Below are 18,621 nucleotides of genomic sequence, written 5' to 3' on the forward strand. Positions count from 1 at the left end.
TGCTCTCTCTCAAATAAATTAAAAAAAAATCTTAAAAATATATATATTCCCCCAAGTTCTAAGATGATGATAAAACAATATCATCATCTACAAATTCCTGGTTTGGGAGTAGCCCAAGAAAAGATTTTTAATAACCACCTTTTCTCCCATATATGCTTTTGCTGCGGTCTAGGGAGCACTCACCTGGTCCTGGGGGTCCATCTTGGTCATCATCCTGTCTTCCAGAAGGTTAAAGGTAAGCACCTGCAGCACGTACAGCTGGTGCGCCATTTCATTGTTGATGGCTCTCTGAGCTCGGATGACATGCTGGGGAGATGGTTCAGAAATAATTTTTTTTTTAAAAGGAAGAAAGAAAAAGTCAGCAACAATTAACTTAACCCCCATGCCAAGTAAAACCCTAGAAGTCTTCACTTGGAGGCCCGGGGAATGCAGGTTGGTGGGACCACCCTTCAGAAGAAAGGTGAGGATGCAGGTGATTTTGGAGCTCTTCTTTCTTTTCTGGCCCAATAAAGTTCCTGATGTTTAGTCCAGAATCCAGGTAAAGACCTGCTGTGTGCAGCAGGGAGCAGAAGAAAAGAAGGCACTGGAAATGTACTGGTGATTGCAGCTATATAAATCAAGAAAGTGTGCCTGACATAGAGTTTCTTGAGGAGAGCTGTGGATTTCTACAACAGAAGCTTCCTTGCATGCAGTAGAGAAACAAATCGCGCGTATGTGTTGTAAGCAATTTTGCCATCATATTGCCATCAACTGTCTGACAGGTGATCCAACTTCTAAATGGGGAAAAGTTTTAGAAGCAACATAAAAAAGCAAAGTACCTATCAGGCCTGCAGTTAATTCACCATGGAAACTATCCAGAGACTACCACCACCACCACAATGCAATGAGGGAATTCATGTGCATATAATGCGTAACTTTACTCGCCTGCTAACAATTAAATGAAAAATAAAATGACCCTTTCCCTTAGAAACGGAACCAAAATGGAACAAATATAAAAGAAATGGCAGGAGACTAGATATGGGGAGGCTTTGCCCCCACCGGAGCTGGATCACAAAGGAGACTGAACACTTGGGCCTAACATATGTCTTCTTTAACAGAGACCATGGTGGTCCCTTAAAAATGCCAAAGGACCGGTCAATGTGGTTTTTTGAATGTGCTAGAGCCAACCACATCTTGCTGCCTGAAAGAACTTTCTCGAGGTGCCCCCAAACCAGCATGCACTTAGACTCTACACCCTGGCTGTGAGTACCATGTCAAAACAGCCAGTTAAAGCAGGACGGGTGGAGAGAAAAGTGAGGACAGAAAAAAGCCACTGAACTAAGATAATGGGGGTGGTGGGTGTGGGAAGCTAGGCAGTGAGATGGGGAGGTGGAAAGGAACGCCGTACCCTTCCAATTCAGAACAGAATGTTATTTCAGAGTAAATATTTCATATCCAAGGTGTATCGGCCATCTATTTTATTAACAAGTCAGAAGTATCTGCACTCCAAGTTTTTGCCTAAGAATATGAGCCTTGAACTTCCAGCCATCAAAGTCTCATAGGAGAAGTCCCATCGAAGCAAACTGATCTTTCAGACACGGTGGCTACAGCCATTCTGCCCACCCCCTCTCCGGGCATTCCAACTCTGACTGCCACACCCAGGTAAGGACAGCAGGCTAAGGCCTTAATTTAACATTTCTCACCCTTTGTCTCTCCACTCCCTTCCTCTCCCACAAATACCTTCACTGGACTATGCCCTAATATTGCACTTTCCACTTTTACTAAGAACCAGGATAAAGATTAAACATATTATGAATCCTCCTGCAATCTCTACCCAACCATTCTTGGACCAAGAATCTATTCGAATGCTCTACCAACACCCATTTCATATTCCAGGTCCAGGGGGAGAAGTATGTCATCCCCGAAGAACTGGGGTACCTCTTTTATCAAACAATGAAAATTACACTCATATGTTTCTTTTTATCCTAGTCAGCCAGGAAGTTCAAAATCAAACTCGATGACAAATTGTAGTCATTGCTATTGGCTCTGGATTCTAGAGTATTTATTGTGTTTGCCCTCATAAGGTTTTTAATTTTCAATAGCCTCACTGTATTGGAATGTGTGTGTGTGCGCACGCGCGTGTACGCATGTGTGTGCGTGTTCTGTGTGTGTGTGTGTGAGCTTGTAGAACTCCCCTTTGAAATCACAGAAACAGAAATTGCTTCTTTGGCAAGCTGGGAATCAATCATGTGTGCTTCTTTCAGTCTTTGGTTAAAGTCAAATAGCGGATAAGGCCTCAGGAAATCATGCCCTTTGATTTATTTCTAAACATTCACCACATAACATGCAGGGCTTCTTTTGCACTCACATTTCAGGTCATTTTTGCATTGCAGTTAACCAGTGGATTCCATGTACATCTTCCCTGCCTGTCTCTTGCAAAGGGGCCCAGGGAAATATGGTCAGAATTTCAGGACTTCTATCAGAGTTTGACAGGTCTCCAATTAGCTTCCTCATTAAAAACAGTATAAGCTCACACCAGTGGATATTTTTAAGTCACGGAGCCCCTGACTTCCTACATACAAAGCTAAAGTGATGGTGAGGGGGCGCCTGGGTGGCTCAGTCATTAAGCATCTGCCTTCAGCTCAGGGCATGATCCCAGGGTCCTGGGATGGAGCCCCGCATCGGGCTCCCTGCTCAGCAGGGAGTCTGCTTCTCTCTGCCCCTCCCCCCGCCAGTGCTCTCTCTCTTTTTTTCCCCTCATGTTCTCTCTCAAATAAATAAAGTCTTTAAAAAAATTAAAAAATTAAAAACTAACATGATGGTGAGTGTAATAAACCTGCCCCATTGGGAGAGATTTCCTCCCCTTCCTGCCAGACTGTCTTTCTAGGGCAGTTCCAGAGACTCCTCCTTCCAATCATATGAGACCATTCCTGTAGGAAAGCCTTGTTTATTCCAATTCCAAAAGCACACTTCTTCCTCCTTTCTAGTTATTACTGCTTCATCACAGAAGCAAGTCACAGAACAAACCACAAACTGAAGCCAAAAGAGGAGATAAATGAATGCACCAAACCATTCCTGCCCAACAAGGTGGTCACCCCACATAGGTACTCACTGTTAAAATGATGGAACGCAGTTGCTTCTGAGCCAAAATATTCGCCATCTCCTGTTGAAGAAAAACACACCCACACAAAACCTGAGGTTAGAAAACTACATTTCAGCATGGCCCCAAATGACTTTATCCAGGGGGTGTTTCCTAACTGGATATCAGCAGTATTTCTTATGAAAGAATAGGCTCCAACAGCAGTAGTATTCAAATTGCTTTTTGAATGTTTTTAGGTAACAGAGCCTTGTCCAAAAGCAAAGGGAAGAAAATCTGGCACCCGCAAACTTCTTTTTTAGGAATTTCCTCCTTCCAGGAAAAAGTGAGCAGGGAATACAAAGCAAATACTCTAGATAAAAGCAATGGTTCTCCATTCAAAAGGCCCATCAGCTTTTCTTAGACTACACATGTACAGAGAGGTTTTACTAGGAAACATGCCTGCACCAAGGAGTCCCAATATTAGAGCAGCATCACTTTAAGTCTCAAAGTCTTCTAAGAGCCATTTCATCTTAATCCATGTGAAACCAAAGAGTGAGTGGTACGTACTCCAGGGCTTGAAAATAGTCTATTCAAGTCAACTGTGTGGTGCTTTAGGAAGCGACAAATATCTGAGCATGGGCTAATCTCCGAGAGTCCACACTCCACATTGCTAGGCTTCCTTTCTATAAGTTGAATTTGGGGCTTTGGCCTGCCGAGCACAGAGGATTTGCAGGTGACTTTATTTAAAGAAGTGATTCACACTCTTTCTACATATCGAGACATAGATACGAAGCTGAAATTATAAAGTTGGGTACAACCTTGGTGCACACATTCAAAATACTGCTCATATTCAGGAAGGCACTTGAGGGGTTTTTTTTTTTGGCGGGGAGGGGCTGGATTTTCGAGTTAGAGTCGCTACTCTTGCTGAGTAGAGAAGAAACTAGGCTACGATTCAAAACCACAACCGTGAATTCAATCACGGCGAAAATAAACTCGCAGGAAGCAAGGAGAGCCCGGATGCACGGGTGGGGAGTGCAAGGGGGACACACGGGCTTGGGCAGGAGCCGAAGGCGGGGACTTACAGTCAGAGGACAATCAAGGATGTCAACACTGCTCTCTACACCAACCTAATGGCGCCATCGCCACCACAGAAGGGAAAGCAAGCAGGAGAGAAGAAGGGATGGAAATTCAGAGTGCTCTGTTAGAGGTTACAACGTGATGTTAACACCCCTGCTGACCCACTGCCTGGCGGAGAAAAGTACACAAATACGGTGAGGTGTTTCAAGACACCTTCCACTCTGTTGAAAACAAGAAAGCGAGGACAGTGACGCATTGGCAAACAAGGGACATGGCAATCTAGAAGGAACCTGTCTTTCCTTGGTCCACAGAAAGTGGGGCTTGCTTCCAAACGCAAACAGAAAAGTCCACTTTTTCTCCTGGACCCGATGAAAAACAAAGGGCCCAAAGGACCCTGGGGCTCTTTTAATTTATTTTCTTTTATAAAAATGAAATTACTGCCTGACATGCAAACAAAAAAAGAAAAATATTCTCTGTGCCTATTTCAGCCTATTTTTTTTTTTGAAATTTTAAAATAAGTTAAAAGGGACAATCTAGTTCCAATACATACAGCAATTGTTGTAATTATCTTTGACATTGTTTATCTTCTTCATAAGACCACGGTCACCTTAGGGGGCACAGAGACTTCCCTTTTCATCTTTGTATTCATGTGCCCAGAGCACTATGTCTGGCACAGAGTAGACAGTAAATGTTTGGTGGAAAATGAAAGAATATTTTCTACTACCCTCCTAAAGAACAGAGAAGCTTGGTCAGAGAGAAATATAAAAATCCTTGTGCACATCATGGATTTGTTGTTGTCATTCAATATTAGAAAACAGTTTGAGTAGGGGTGCCTGGGTGGCTCAGTCGTTAAGCGTCTGCCCTCAGCTCAGGTCATGATCCCAGGGTCCTGGGATCGAGCCCCGCGTCGGGCTCCCTGCTCGGTGAGAAGCCTGTTTCTCCCTCTCCCACTCCCCCTGCTTGTGTTCCCTCTCATGCTGTCTCTCTCTCTCTCTCTCTATCAAGTAAATAAATAAAATCTTTAAAAAAAGAAAACAGTTTGAGTAAACTTGAGGCTCCATGGAGAATATTTTATACCATCGAGACAATATAAAAGTATAGACAGATATAAATATGGATATAGGGATATTGACACGGAGAGAGGTTCACAAAATCTTGTTTGGTTTTAAAAGCAGTTAAAAGTAAATAAACACTGCAAGTAGTATGATCCCATCCAGTGAAAAAATTATGTCGGTAGAAGACGCTTTGCACAGAACAAAGCAGGCCCACGCAAAGTGTGACTAGTTGCAGGGTTCTGTTTGGGGCACGCACTTAGAGGAGTCTTTCAAACTTCTTCTTTTGAATCTGTATTTTCTGATTTTCCCACCAAATCTTTTAAGTTGTAAAAAGGTTTTTTAATAATGCTTACGAAGATCATAAATATTTGTAGAGAAATTTGGAAGGGATCTCACCAACATGTTTGCCATGAGAACAGTAAAATAATGGCAAGTTGTAAGGAAAAGGATCCATTGGCCCCCACCTCCACAAAACAAACACCCCTTCCGTTCTTTTGTGAGGAGAAAGGGAGAATGTCCCACATCCGGGAGGCAGGGGGAAGCAGGGCATTCCTCCCCTCACTTCCCAACCAGAAAGCCCCCAGGGGGCCTTGGCAAAGCAGGAAGTGTTACCCCGGCCCTCAACAAACTTAGGCCTCTACAAACCCAGCCCTCAACAAACCCAGCACTCTCTCAGTAAGGCCTACTCAATGAAGGCACAATGGAATTATCACTCCAGTCTGCCTGCCAAGTAAAAAGACCACAATGGTATTTTTCTTCAGTCAGAAATAGGTGTTTAAAATCCATCTGAATTCATTTTATACATTTTGAAAAATAAAGAAAAACCCAGATAAATGGAGTCCTATCAATGTGTTTGGCTCAAAGTCGGGAAGAGAAGTTGAAATAAATGAAATTTTTTCACTCAAGTGGAATTTATCCAATGTCCTAAGGCTTTAAAAAAACAAAGCTGTTCCTGTAAATCCAATAAATAAATGTTTAGATTATGTTTTAATTTAATTGGAGTGAGAAAACGGGCTTGGTATCTTTCAGGCTCTAGGGAGTTCTTCACTCGGCAAATACCAGAGAATTCTCTGGGTGACGCCTCCTGGGCAATGGGATTCTCTGCAGAGAAGAGCAAGGCCTAGGTGGGACTCTGATCTGCTCAACAATCAGATCAAATTCCTTACTCCCTCTGACTCTCAATTTCCTCATTTGTAAAGAGGCAAAATAAAGCTTTCTAATGATAGGAGAATAAAATGAAGTAAGACACAAAGCACTGAACACTGAGCCTGGCACTGAATATCATCACTGATGGCAGGCTTTGGTAAATTTTCCTATTTACCCTAAAAATTCAGAAAGTTTAATTTTCCACAAGAAAAGCTGATAACAATACATAATATAACCCAGATGATACCCCCAATTAGCATGGTCTTCTGCTTTACAGGCTCCACTAACCTTCAGAAAATAACATCAAACTTTTCTTCATTACGAACTTGAAATTAGTTTTTTAGAGCCAACTCTCTCTTAACTCACTGAAAAATATGTTTTTAATTAAAAATCAAAATATTCCTTTTCTTGACAAACTACAGTCACTGACTCATCTTCAATTCAACACAATTTATAAAGTCCAAGTTAATTTTCTGTGTTGTTGCTATTTTTATTTCAAAGACTAAATTAGTCAGAGTCTAGATATGCTGCTGTATGATTATATACACTCTATCTTTCTCAGTTGTTTTCTTAAATTATGTAATGTTATTAGACTACCCTTTGTGATTTATTATCATTACAGCAGTATGTTGCCAATCTATGTCATCTCAAATATTGTCTAATTTTCAAAAAATAAAATTTGATTCTCAGAATCCAAACCTAATGTCATACTGGTCTGCCATTGTGTTTCATGGTGATCATCATTCTGGAGTCAGTACAGATTGGCATCTGGTCCCCTATTTTTCCGTGGTCATGGGAATCCAATTCAGTAGATTAACAGTAGTTCTTGGTGTAACAGGAAGATGCAAAGTGTATGCCTCTTACTCATGTCTAGATCCAGGGATTCAAATCATAGCAGTTAGGGTGGGCATGAGTTTTTGCTTCCTCTAATCCAAACTCTTCTTCCATAGGAAAAAGAAAAAGCCCATGAGGTCAGACCAGGTGGCTTCCTGCCCCGCACTCTACTCTCAGCTACCAGTTCGGCCAGGTGTCCTTGGTCTGGCCAGTAGAAGGATCGATCAAGCTTCTCCAGGGCTATGTCAGGAGTGCATATGTGAGTGTCGTCGAGCAATCTGGTGGGCTGCTGGAAGTTATCATGAGCTCAGCATTTAGATTCAGATATAAAAAGAGCAGCCCCAACTCAGCTTCCACCTGCAAAACCACCCTTAAAAATCCAGCCTGGAGCATAAGGTTTAGGGATGGCAGGCCACTCCTGGCTCCCAACACCAAACCCAATGCACAGGAAACAATAAAGTCACTCCATTCATTGTGCAAACATAGCCCCAAGGAGTGAGCAAACAATTCTAAATGAAAAATAAACCAGAAACCCTCACATTTAGTCACTGAGGTTTAAAATCCTTGGCAATGAAAAAATAAAATGGAAAAAAGAAATTCTCTAGTGTTCAGTGTTCAGTAGCACACTAGCTTCTAAGTTCTTCTACAACAATTTAGTGGTAACTGTCACAGAGCTCCCAATATACTTTCTATTGGTTGAAAGATCTCATATTTCCACCCAGTTTTTAAATGAAGTGAATTGTGTGACCAAGGTACACAGTATGTTATGTTGATGGAAAAAAAAACAAACATGAATGGATTCTGAGGGGCCAGCTACATTCCAAGACACAGAAAATGCCACTTCTTCCATAGCCCCCTCTACGAGGACCCTTTACCTCAATGCAGAAGAACCAAAGATCTACAGACAAAGGAGAGTATCAAGGGATAGGTTTCACATGGGTACATTTAAGGGGTTCCCTTCTCTTGTGGGCACAGAGGAAGGGAAACGGGTGGCTCAGTCCCCCTACCACCACACATGCACATGGACAACAGAAATGTCACGGAGCAAAGAGCCCCCCTGACTTAGGAACAGTTACCTCAACCAGGGGCAGCGAACTCTGTGGCCTTCCTCCTGTCCTTTACATCTAAACTTCCATGGGCTAAGCGGGACACCTCTCAGGGCCTCAGGGTCTTCATCAGGAAAATAGGGACAATACCTCCCTTGCCCTAGGGAGCATTCAGTGGCATGACAGAAGATCTCGGGGCTTCCACCTCTGCTTCCCCCAGGTTTTCATCTTCTTATGTTTCAAGCTTCTATGTTGGGTTTCATTGGACGCAAGGGCTCTGCCCCGGGGAACATTCCTAGCATTCTTCCTCAGACACGGGCTTGAGCATCTCCACCTACTTCCCACAGGATCTGTGAATGACCCCAGGCTGGCCAGCCAAGCTGCACAGCAGGGAGGCCCAAGGAGTCCCCAGGATGGGAAGAAGTGGACACTCGCTGCCCCAAAAGTTGCTGGCCCTGAGTACAGTCTTAGGACCAAAGAAACGCAACTTACCTGCCTTCTCTCATCAGGGGCCTTCAGGAAAAGTGCATTAATCACTGCAATGGTGTAGGTTTGGATTTCTTGATCTGTCCTGTAAAGACACAGAACGATACAGAAAGTCAAAATAGGTTACCTCTGAGTCAGACTATGATAAGGGTCATGATCTCCCCAAAAAAGAGGTGAGAGAGAGAGGCATGGCCTAGAAAATGCAGTTGTCAGCTTAGTGAGAATGTATTTCAACCACCATGAGGAAGGGAATGCGACTGGGGGAGGACCATTACTATTACTACCTGGACAATACACTGCTCAGCACAGATCACCCAGAAAGTATAGGTGGTCAGCTGGCTCTCCCCTTCTCCTCTACATGAACCCAGGGGCTGTACGTGTGGATATGTGTGTGGGGAGCTGTGATTTTCTGTCTGATGCATGAAGTGTATCTGGGACTAGATTTGGGTATCCCTACACTCCTGGACTTATTATAAAGGAAACTGCTTTGTCTCCATGGCAATGCTATTACATATTCTAAAAATCTATTTCCAAATAGAAACTTTTTAATAACAAAAAGAACAAGTTTTTATTTTTAAAATCTGCAAATTTGCTTTTCACTGAAATGAGATCAGAAATTCCAAAGCAAGCAAAAAATCTCATAGAAGCCACGTGGTAAACAGTAAATAAGAAGGACCCAAGGCAGAAACAAAGAGCAGCCGGTGAGCTGCATTCAGAGATAATTTAGGGAGAGGCTAAGTGTGGAACACAGCCTTTGGCGGGATGGAATCCAAAGCCCAGTACCCCGCAGGCTGGCTGTGTGGCCTTGCGCAAGGTCAGGGCGTGTCCCCAAAACAGATGCCTCATCTGGAACACTGGGAAAGAACACACTTACTTTAAGGTGTTGCTTTTAGGATAAAATGAGTTAATGTATATAAAATCCTCAGCAGAGCACTTGCCAAATTAGAAACTCTCAACTCTAGCAGAGCACACCGTGAACACACAAGTATGCCCTCGAGATCCAGAGAAAAGACACAGACTGTAGAATTAATACATTTCACATTCAGGGAAATGTGAAACTGGTATTATTTCCAGAGCGGTTTCACACAAAAGCATCATTTTAAAACATGTGCTCACTTTCCCTGAGGCCACAATCCACAGCTTGTGTGACTTAAAATTTTACATTCTGGTCACCTTCCCCCCTCCCAAAAGAAGGCAACATCTAATGCACTTTGGTAGGTTTGCATTATGAACAGTTAACATTTTTGGTACATTGAGAACTACTGAATATTCCTTCACATCCACAGCCCACATCCCCAACCCCAAAAGGCCAATCAGATTTCCTCTTGAGAATTTGCAAATGTGACCTGAGAGACCAGGGGTGGCAGTTCCTGGGAGACGAGTCACCTTAGTGCCGACCAGTACACTTGAGAAAAGGCCTGTTGTGACCCCTCTAAGGAGGCCACAGTTTCTGTCCTTCTCAAAGCTTAGCTACTTAAGTCATTCCTGGGTTCTGTAAAGTCCCCCAGGATCCTTGCAATGAACTCCCTGTTTGTGTAAGCCACCTCAGGGGGCTGTTGCTACCTGCAACGCCACATACTTTAATTTATAAAGCAGCATTGTACAGAGGCATCCTTCTCAGGGACAACCTTACTAATTGCTGGAGTGGAGAGAAGGAAAAGAGCCCCAAAGCCTGCAGGCTGCTAAGTGCCTTGTCTTCTAGCTCAAGCCTCTAGAGATAAAACACATGCATTAGAAAAGACAAAAGAAGGTCACTGTAATCACCTTGAGCCTAAGAAGGAAGTCTACCTTGAAAAATTCCTAATGATCTATGAAAATACTCATTATATCACAGAAAACACTATTTTTAACGACAAAGGAAAGATGCTGTTGAGAACTTGAGACAGCAAATTGCCCTATGATGTTAAAAGTAAAACTCTACCAATATCTATCGACATTCATCAGAACTGGTTGAGTACAAAAAGCCAGGCACTGGGGACAGAAGGACGCCGAGAACGGGCATGGGACCCCACTGCCCCCGGGGCCGTCACTGCGCCGTAGCAGCGTGGTGGGGGGTGGGTGCGCAGCACGGTGTGGTTAGATGCCCAATCAAGATTCCTTTTCCGCATATTGAATCAAACCAATCAAAAACCTTTCCCAGGGCTTTAGGGTGGCTGTCTACCAGAATCACTTCCCCTTCTTACATGGGAGGCAACTGCATGCTTACCCTTGAAGATGTGGGATAAGTTGGCCGATAGTGATCTCCTGAGCCACCTTCTGGTAGAGGTCGTGGCTATTGAGCACCATTGACTCCAAAATGGCCAAGGACCGCTGTAGGATTGAGATGTCCATGCCTGATTTGTTGACAAAACTTGCTATCTGAAAATCCAAGGAGGACACAGTTGACCACTCACGGTGAACAGAGCACAGAAGTACAGGAGGGAGCAAATCAAGGAAATCAAGGAGCTCACTCAAGAAACAACAGACACAGGATGAAAAGTATGTGGAATTAAAGCAGAATCTTAAGAAACGCATCAAGTCAGTGATGATTGCTCATATTATTACAAAGCACCATTTATATCTTATTTCTGTAATTCCGTAATAAGCGATTCTAAAAAGGAGACAGCTTCAAGGAATTATTGTCTGGTTTTTCTGGGATTTTTCTTCTGGGTTTTAGCTTTCAGAGGCTGGCGATTTCAACACATATAGTGTAAGGATTCCTGTGTTTCTTTGAGGCAGTAATTTCAACATATACTACTAACCATTCCCTTCCATTCCCAGGCTACTCCTTCACCCACACGATGCATGATTTTTTATGCTCATATTATGACCCTGTTACATCCTTACGGGACTCCCACAAATCACACTTGTCAACACAATTCAACTGGCAACTTCTCAGTCACTGGCTACTCTCCTGGTTATTCCACAATGAAACACTCTTTCCCCCATTCCAATTTCTTATGGTTAAAATAAATTCTTCTCATCTCAAATTTAGCAAACAGGAAAACATTTAAATTAGCAGTGCTAAAAGTTAAAATAGCTTAAGCTCTAAAATATATTCCCTAAGGAATTAATCACTGAGGCCTCAAACATAATAAATCACAATGTAAGAGGGAAGTAAAATAAGGGTTAGAATAATGGATCACAGTAACCCAAACACATGGATACCATAAAGGTTTTATTTTAGAGGCCTCCTTAAAAGTTATTACTGTCTGTTGACAACTCACACTAAAAGGCTGTTATTACATCAACATAATGACTGCTTTCTTAAAAGCTAAATAATTTGGTTCCATGACAAACTGACATTTGCTCTCTTCCTCCCCCCACCCCCCCCCTCCATCCTTGGACAAGATAAAATGCAAAGGTGCCCATGGCAACTGCAGTTACCACGTCCGCTCTCTCTAGCTAACGACTCCCTGGTGGAAGCAGGGGTAGCCGGTACAGATACCAATACCCTCTGTGACCTCAGATACCTCTGGATCTCCGGTGTGGGAAATACATGACAGAAAGGAGTAGAGTATAGCGAAATGATGATTTTATATTCCAAAAAGCTATTGTTTTATAACATAAAGTACAGGAAGAGTATGAGAATTTTAAGATTCTCAAAAGCCTGCTTGAGCTCCTTTCATGGCTAATAAACTTCTCCAATGTGTTTACTGTCCCTGGCAAGCCTCTGCTTTTATCCTCACAGTCTGCTCTCCTCTGTCAAATCTACCAAGCTAAGGCCATCTTTTTCTGACAAAAATCCAGTTCCCCTCATCCTGAGATCATGGTTTAACACTTCCTTTAGACCTCTGCTAAACAGAATGTCAATTCCTCAACTTCCTCACCAACACCTCCTCCACCATTTTCTACTATTCCAGCACAATTCCTGGCACTTATTAAAAAACTGAAGAACTCACACAGAAGTTTGTTGACAATACTTCTGATTTTCTCAGCACTCATGCCGTCTTCCATGTTCCTTTCTTGTCCACATTTAGTCAAAGCGGATGTACCTTTAAGGCTCCATGGAGAATCTTCCACCTGAGAGCTGACTATCCAACTCCCTCCCCACCCCCCCACCCCCCCAGCAGCCTTCACACCCTCTTCTCACCCATCCAAATAATATGTATTGGTTGAGTGCCACAGAATAGGCTTACACTGTCCTAGGATCTGGAAATAGAGAAATGAGCAAAACCCACAGGATGTTGAACTTCAAGGCCCTGAGAGTCCAAAAAAGACAGAGAGATAAAAAGGCATTTGCTATGAAGTACGTTAATTGCTTATTCTTGGCATCCAAAAGTATAATTCCATTTAGATAGTCCAACAAAGCCTAAAATTAAACGGTGTGAAAACCAATCTCACGGTCTTCTTAATCCTCCTTTCTCGAAGATCACCTTTTTTCCAAGTTTGCCATAATCATTAGTGATTCATAGTCCCAGGTCCCTGTGTTCTATAACCATGAACACATTTGTGAGGCTCCCCCTTCGGTATGCATTCAGGTATACAAGCACAACCCTGGCCCAGAGTCCAACTCATTCCTGGATCCCTAAGACAGCATCAGCATCTTCTTCACTTTCCTCTCTGTTCAAGATTCCCCTCTAATAAAATTTTATCCTCTACTTCCAAAAATATCCTTTTTATACTATTTCCTTTCTCCAAATATCCAACCAGAACTCTCAATGTTTTCTGATACAAAGTACACCTTCTGCTAATGGGTTATAAAGTTCTCTACAAATTATTGGCAGTCATGTTCCCAAGGGGCTTGCTCAATGTTGGTAAAATAGTTTGTGGTCTTTGCTGTATTTCAGGCATATTTGAATACCACATACATATTCCATTTACCATTTCTATATATTACTCTCCCACACAACTAATCCCTTATCTTCATCAAAATATTCTTTAAAGATAATCTTTCCTATTAACTCACCTCTTTTGTGATATATAGAACCTACCATTTCAACAATCCTAATGCAGGTCACAGAAGGAGCATTTTGTTGTAACATACTTAGCTGAGTACTGCCAGGCAGGCAAATCATTAGAGACCTATGTACAATCCTGTGGGTGATACTAGTGGCGTTTTTATTTTATTTTTTTAAAGATTTATTTATTTATTTGTCAGAATGAGAGAGAGAGAGAAAGCACAAGCAGGGGGTGAGCAGCAGGCCGAGGGAGAAGCAGGTTCCCCACTGAGCAAGGAGCCCGATGCAGGACTTGACCCCAGAACCCTGGGATTGTGACCTGAGTGGAAGACAGATGCTTAACTAACTGAGCCCCCCAGGCATCCCATTAGTGGCATTTTTAAACTAACTTCTATCTTTTGTCTTTATGTGTCAGTTGTTTTAGCCAGACATTTAAATGACCCAATATTGTCATCTGATGAGTACTTATAACCAAGGCATCAGTGCTGAGTGAACATAATGACCGAGGCTCCTTATTAGTACACGTACAAGTCTGCCAAAATACAAATGTTATTTTCTATGTCTATTTTGAAAACTATGGATTTTGGTATAGTTACAGAGCATTAAATATTTTCTGGTTAAATTTTCATTTCTCCTGTCTCCCTCCACCCCCCCCAGAAAAATCAATAATGACTTTCTTTGCCCTTAGATTATTCTTGGCTCCCTGACTGCACTTTTGGCTGATACAGCTGAGCCAGGTTAAGCCAAGGCACAGCTGCGTAAAAGTTAAGTCTGTACCACAAGAAAGAAGAGGGAAGAAGAGTTAGCAATAATTATATATACTACCTCCGCATGTTGCCAGTCATTTAAAAATGTTACCTAAATAATACGAGGAGTATTTGCATGGCTTCTTAGAAGCCAAGGGGTATCAGTGCATGAATCAATGACACAAACTATTAAAAAGCACTAAACACTTCTTAGAATAACTTAGAATGAGATCTTAAAATTCTTCCATGCTATCAAAACTGGAAAGAACCATAGAGAACATGCAGCTCCATTGCTGTATTTTAAATTATCTGGACAGCGGCCCATAAATCTCTCAAGTTTTTAAGAGGTAAAAGTTACTGGGTCTGCACGCTGAACTGGCTGGATGTTCGTCCAGGCCCGGAGAACACTGCAGGGTGATCCAGACCCTCCTGCAGAGCTAAGGCTGCAAGAGCATTTATAAGAAACACGCCTTCCAAGAAAAGGCACTGGAGTTTTACTTGGCTAGGGGAAAACCAAATCGTAATACAGAAAGTTCTAGGTGTTTTGTGTGTGTTGTTTTATTTTGTTTGGGTTTTTTTCTTTTCTTTCTTCTCCATACCTTCCTACCCTCTCCCCAAGCAGCAAGTCTTTAAAACGCAACATTAGATATTAGCATCAAGGGATTCCATGTTTCAAAATGTTTACGAAATGATGTTATTTACTGCAGACAAAATGTGTAAACTAGAATCTAGATCCGCACATAAGAAAACAGTAAGGAAGAAGACAGGGGCTGGCAGGGAAAAAAAAATTTCTCCAAAGTGGTATGAATTTGGCATTAATAGGAAGCCAAGTCTGGACCACAGAGATAAGCATCTTTTGTCAGTGCATTTCCTAGTTGAGTTTTGTCGAGATAAAGCTCCATTTAAAAGACAGTTGCCTGCATACAATTCCTGGGTTGTCTAAGTGCTGAATTTGAAACAGCTAATGAAACAGAAAAGTTAACCTTACAAAAACTATCAATTATAAAGTCATTTTCTGATGACCATTTCTCAGATTCACATAAGGGACTGAGATCTAAGTAGCAACGCAAGGGAAAGAGAATGACCAGGAATGAGAACATGAGATTCATTAAATGTACTGCCTTTTGAGAAAACATTTAATTTTTTATTTAAACTGCCAAGACTGCTACTGTTTGCTTCCTTAGATTTTTTTTTATTTAATTTCAGTGAGTGCAGAACATTTTCTTAAGTAGTCAGATATTAAATTATTGTCATTCTAACACCTCACATCATTTAATGAGAGAGTTTTGTAATTTCTTTCCATTCATGACTGAAATTTGACTTGAAATATATTTAAATACAATGTCACTATATTCCTTCTCTTCCTCAAGTGCTAGGGTTTAAAAAAAAAAATGCTTCCAAAACAACTTTCATTCATTCATTTCACAGAAATGTATTAACGTCTTACTCTGTGCCAGGCCCCAAGGATACAGTCATGCGGAAAGCTGTGGTTCCAGCCCCCTGGGACTCATGGTCTAGTGGGAGCCAGTAAAAAGAACAGAGAGTCCACAGAATGTGGTAAGTGTAAGCACAGGGGCACACGCAAGATCCAAGGAGAATGGAGAGCAGAAGAAATCACTTAACTCCGTACCAGTGAGGTCAGGGAGGGCTGACAGAGGTGATTATGGTTCAACAAGTGTTCCGGAGCTATTTTTTCCACCACTTGAAAGCACAGGAATGCATGACATGGGGGGAAGAAGCCCTTAACCATGGGACCGATGACACTCCTCTCCCTACGACATCACTTAACCTCCCCAAGCCGCTGACTGCAACCTCGCCTCCTGGCCAGGAGTAGCAAGACAGCCTGTTCTGTTCTGGAAAGGACTGCTGTGAGATCAAAAGAGATATTGTAGATGGGCGCGCCTGGGTGGCTCAGTCGGTTAAGCATCTTCCTTTAGCTCAGGTCATGATCTCAGCGTCCTGGGATCAAGTCCCACATCGGGCTGCCTTCTTAGCGGGAGCCTGCTTCTCCCTCTCCCTCTGCTGCTCCCCCTGCTTGTGTTCTCTCTTCTGTGTGTGTGTATGTGTGTGTGTGTGTGTGTGTGTGTGTGTGTGTGTGCGCGTGTGTGAAATAAATAAATAAAATCTTTTAAAAACAAGAGAGATACATGGATGAAAGCACAACACAACTTCAAGGAATTCGCATTCAGGACAGCATTGTTTTTAGAGCAAAAGAGGCTCTAACAACAGACAAGCGAGGCAATTTGGATGTAGGAAAGAAAGGCCTGCTGTAAATCCAGAATGAGTTAAAATTTTTTGTTAAGTATGAAAGATCCACAAAGCCCAGTGTCTTCAGATTTGAACTTACTTCCCTAGATCTTCTAGCCTAGAAGGACAGAACACCACAATTTGCTCTTCACATTTATAATTTACGGCTTCCATTTCCTTGGCTTTCTCATCTACAAATGTTTCTCTTCTCTTCAGCAATTCGTACCACTGAATGATACAGGCAAAAAGAGGCTTCCTCTTCTAGTGGTTCCCATTAATCATTTCCTTTGGCTTTATGCCCTTACATAAGGAAAGAGAATTCAGAGGTCTGTCGGGAAGGCCCTGGGTTCCCGATCAGCTCTTGTCTGAAATTCATATGCAACATCGTACAAGTGTCCAATCTGTGGGGCTTCCGTTCCCAACATCCTCACTCGACAGGCTAGGGGCTCTCCTGTACCTTTCAATTCAAGGCAGTACCTCCCTCAAGATACGGATTAACTTCAAAAGGAGAAGGAGTAACTTCACAGTGAGGGGACCCAGCAGATACCACCTCAACCACATAATCAAAGTCAACATCGCCATTACTAACGCATACTGACATCATGTACCCTGATACAATGTGCTGACAAGGACACAAGATCACTTCTCTGGTATTCTTGCCGAAAATACATCACCTTAATTTAACCATTAAATATCAAACAAGTCCAAATTGAGGGACATTCTACAAAATAACTGACCGGTACTCTTTAAAACTGTCAAAGTCATGAAAGACCAGGAAAAATGGAGGAACTGTCAGATTGGAAGACACTAAGGAGGCATGACAACTAAATGCAACGTGGGATCCTGGATCAGGTCCTTAACCAGACAAGGGACATTAGTAGAAAAAATGGTGAAATCAAATAATGGTAATTGTATCACACCACTGTTCATTGTATCATCATTATGCAAAATGTGAACCTAGGGGAAGCTGGATGAAGGGCATATGGGAACGTTCTGTACTACTTTGTGCAACTTTTCTATAAGTCTACGTGATTTCAAGATAAAAGTTTGTTTAAAGAATTTGGGGCCCCTGGGTGGCATAGTCTGTTAAGCATCTGACTTCGGCTCAGATCATGATCCCAGGGTCCTGAGATCGAGCCCTGCATTGGGCTCCCTGCTCTGAGGGAAGCCTGCTTTTCCCCCTCCCTCTGCCTGCTGCTCCCCCTGCTTATGCTCTCTCTTTCTCTTTCTCTCTCGCTGTGTCTCTCTCTGTCAAATAAATAAATAAAATCTTGAAAAAAAGAAAAAAAGTTTTAAAAAATTCAAGTGACTTTTCTGGATTTTGCTTTGACTTTCCAGTTTTTGCACAGATTCTCTAAAAGTCTTTATTTTAAACAATCTTTCCCAGAAATCTATACTTATAAAATAAATTTATGAATTCCAAACCTCTCTTCGCTCCCAATACAATAATAGGAAGAAAATGCCAATACTCTTATAAGCAATTTCACAATTACAGAGAGAGGAAAAATAAATTAACAAATTAATAAGTAATAATAATCCATTATTTAATGCCATATTTAAGAGTTATCAAGGCAGGACTATTTATTTGTTGTTTGAAGACTAGAAACAGAATTGTAAGTTTGCAGATGTGCCTTTATACAACGCAACTGCAGGGAATGATGAGGGCTCTTGTGCCCTCTGTTCCCACACAAAATCCACCTTTCCCATCCCTTTATTAGTTTCCTCCTAAAGGAGGAGGAACTGATCCCAGAGACATTTATTGCACCGTGATTACAAGTAAGTGGGCTCAACCTAAGAGGAACTGAACCCAAGCACATGCCCTTCTCTTACATCCCTGCTTTAAACCCAGGCATGTAGGAAATCAATATACTCTGCCTCTTTCCTGTTCCCTGAATACCTGATTGAGGGCAGAAGGTTTACAAAGGACAGAAGGAACTCTACTTGGGTCTTGAGAACAACCAAGTCCTGGACAGGGAATCCGCAGGGACTGCTTCTGTGGTGTTAACAGGACACCTTGATGTCCCTTGACTGTGGGTTCTCACGTGC

General features: G+C 42.2%; 1 protein-coding gene across 7 annotated transcripts in view; it reads right to left on the reverse strand.

Annotated features, from left to right (window-relative positions):
• Nucleotides 1-18,621, reverse strand: part of ELMO1 (engulfment and cell motility 1) — a 553,802-nt gene that overhangs the window by 326,664 nt on the left and 208,517 nt on the right. For all 7 annotated transcript variants that reach the window (XM_027573071.2, XM_027573068.2, XM_027573074.2 and 4 more), the window contains 4 exons: nt 10,909-11,060; nt 8,709-8,787; nt 3,092-3,142; nt 184-306 (listed from right to left, as the gene is read on the reverse strand). In XM_027573071.2, the coding sequence (XP_027428872.1) occupies nt 184-306; nt 3,092-3,142; nt 8,709-8,787; nt 10,909-11,060 (405 nt within the window). The remainder of the gene's footprint in view (nt 1-183; nt 307-3,091; nt 3,143-8,708; nt 8,788-10,908; nt 11,061-18,621) is intronic.

This window comes from Zalophus californianus, chromosome 12, assembly GCF_009762305.2.
Source record: "Zalophus californianus isolate mZalCal1 chromosome 12, mZalCal1.pri.v2, whole genome shotgun sequence".
Taxonomy (NCBI): domain Eukaryota; kingdom Metazoa; phylum Chordata; class Mammalia; order Carnivora; family Otariidae; genus Zalophus; species Zalophus californianus.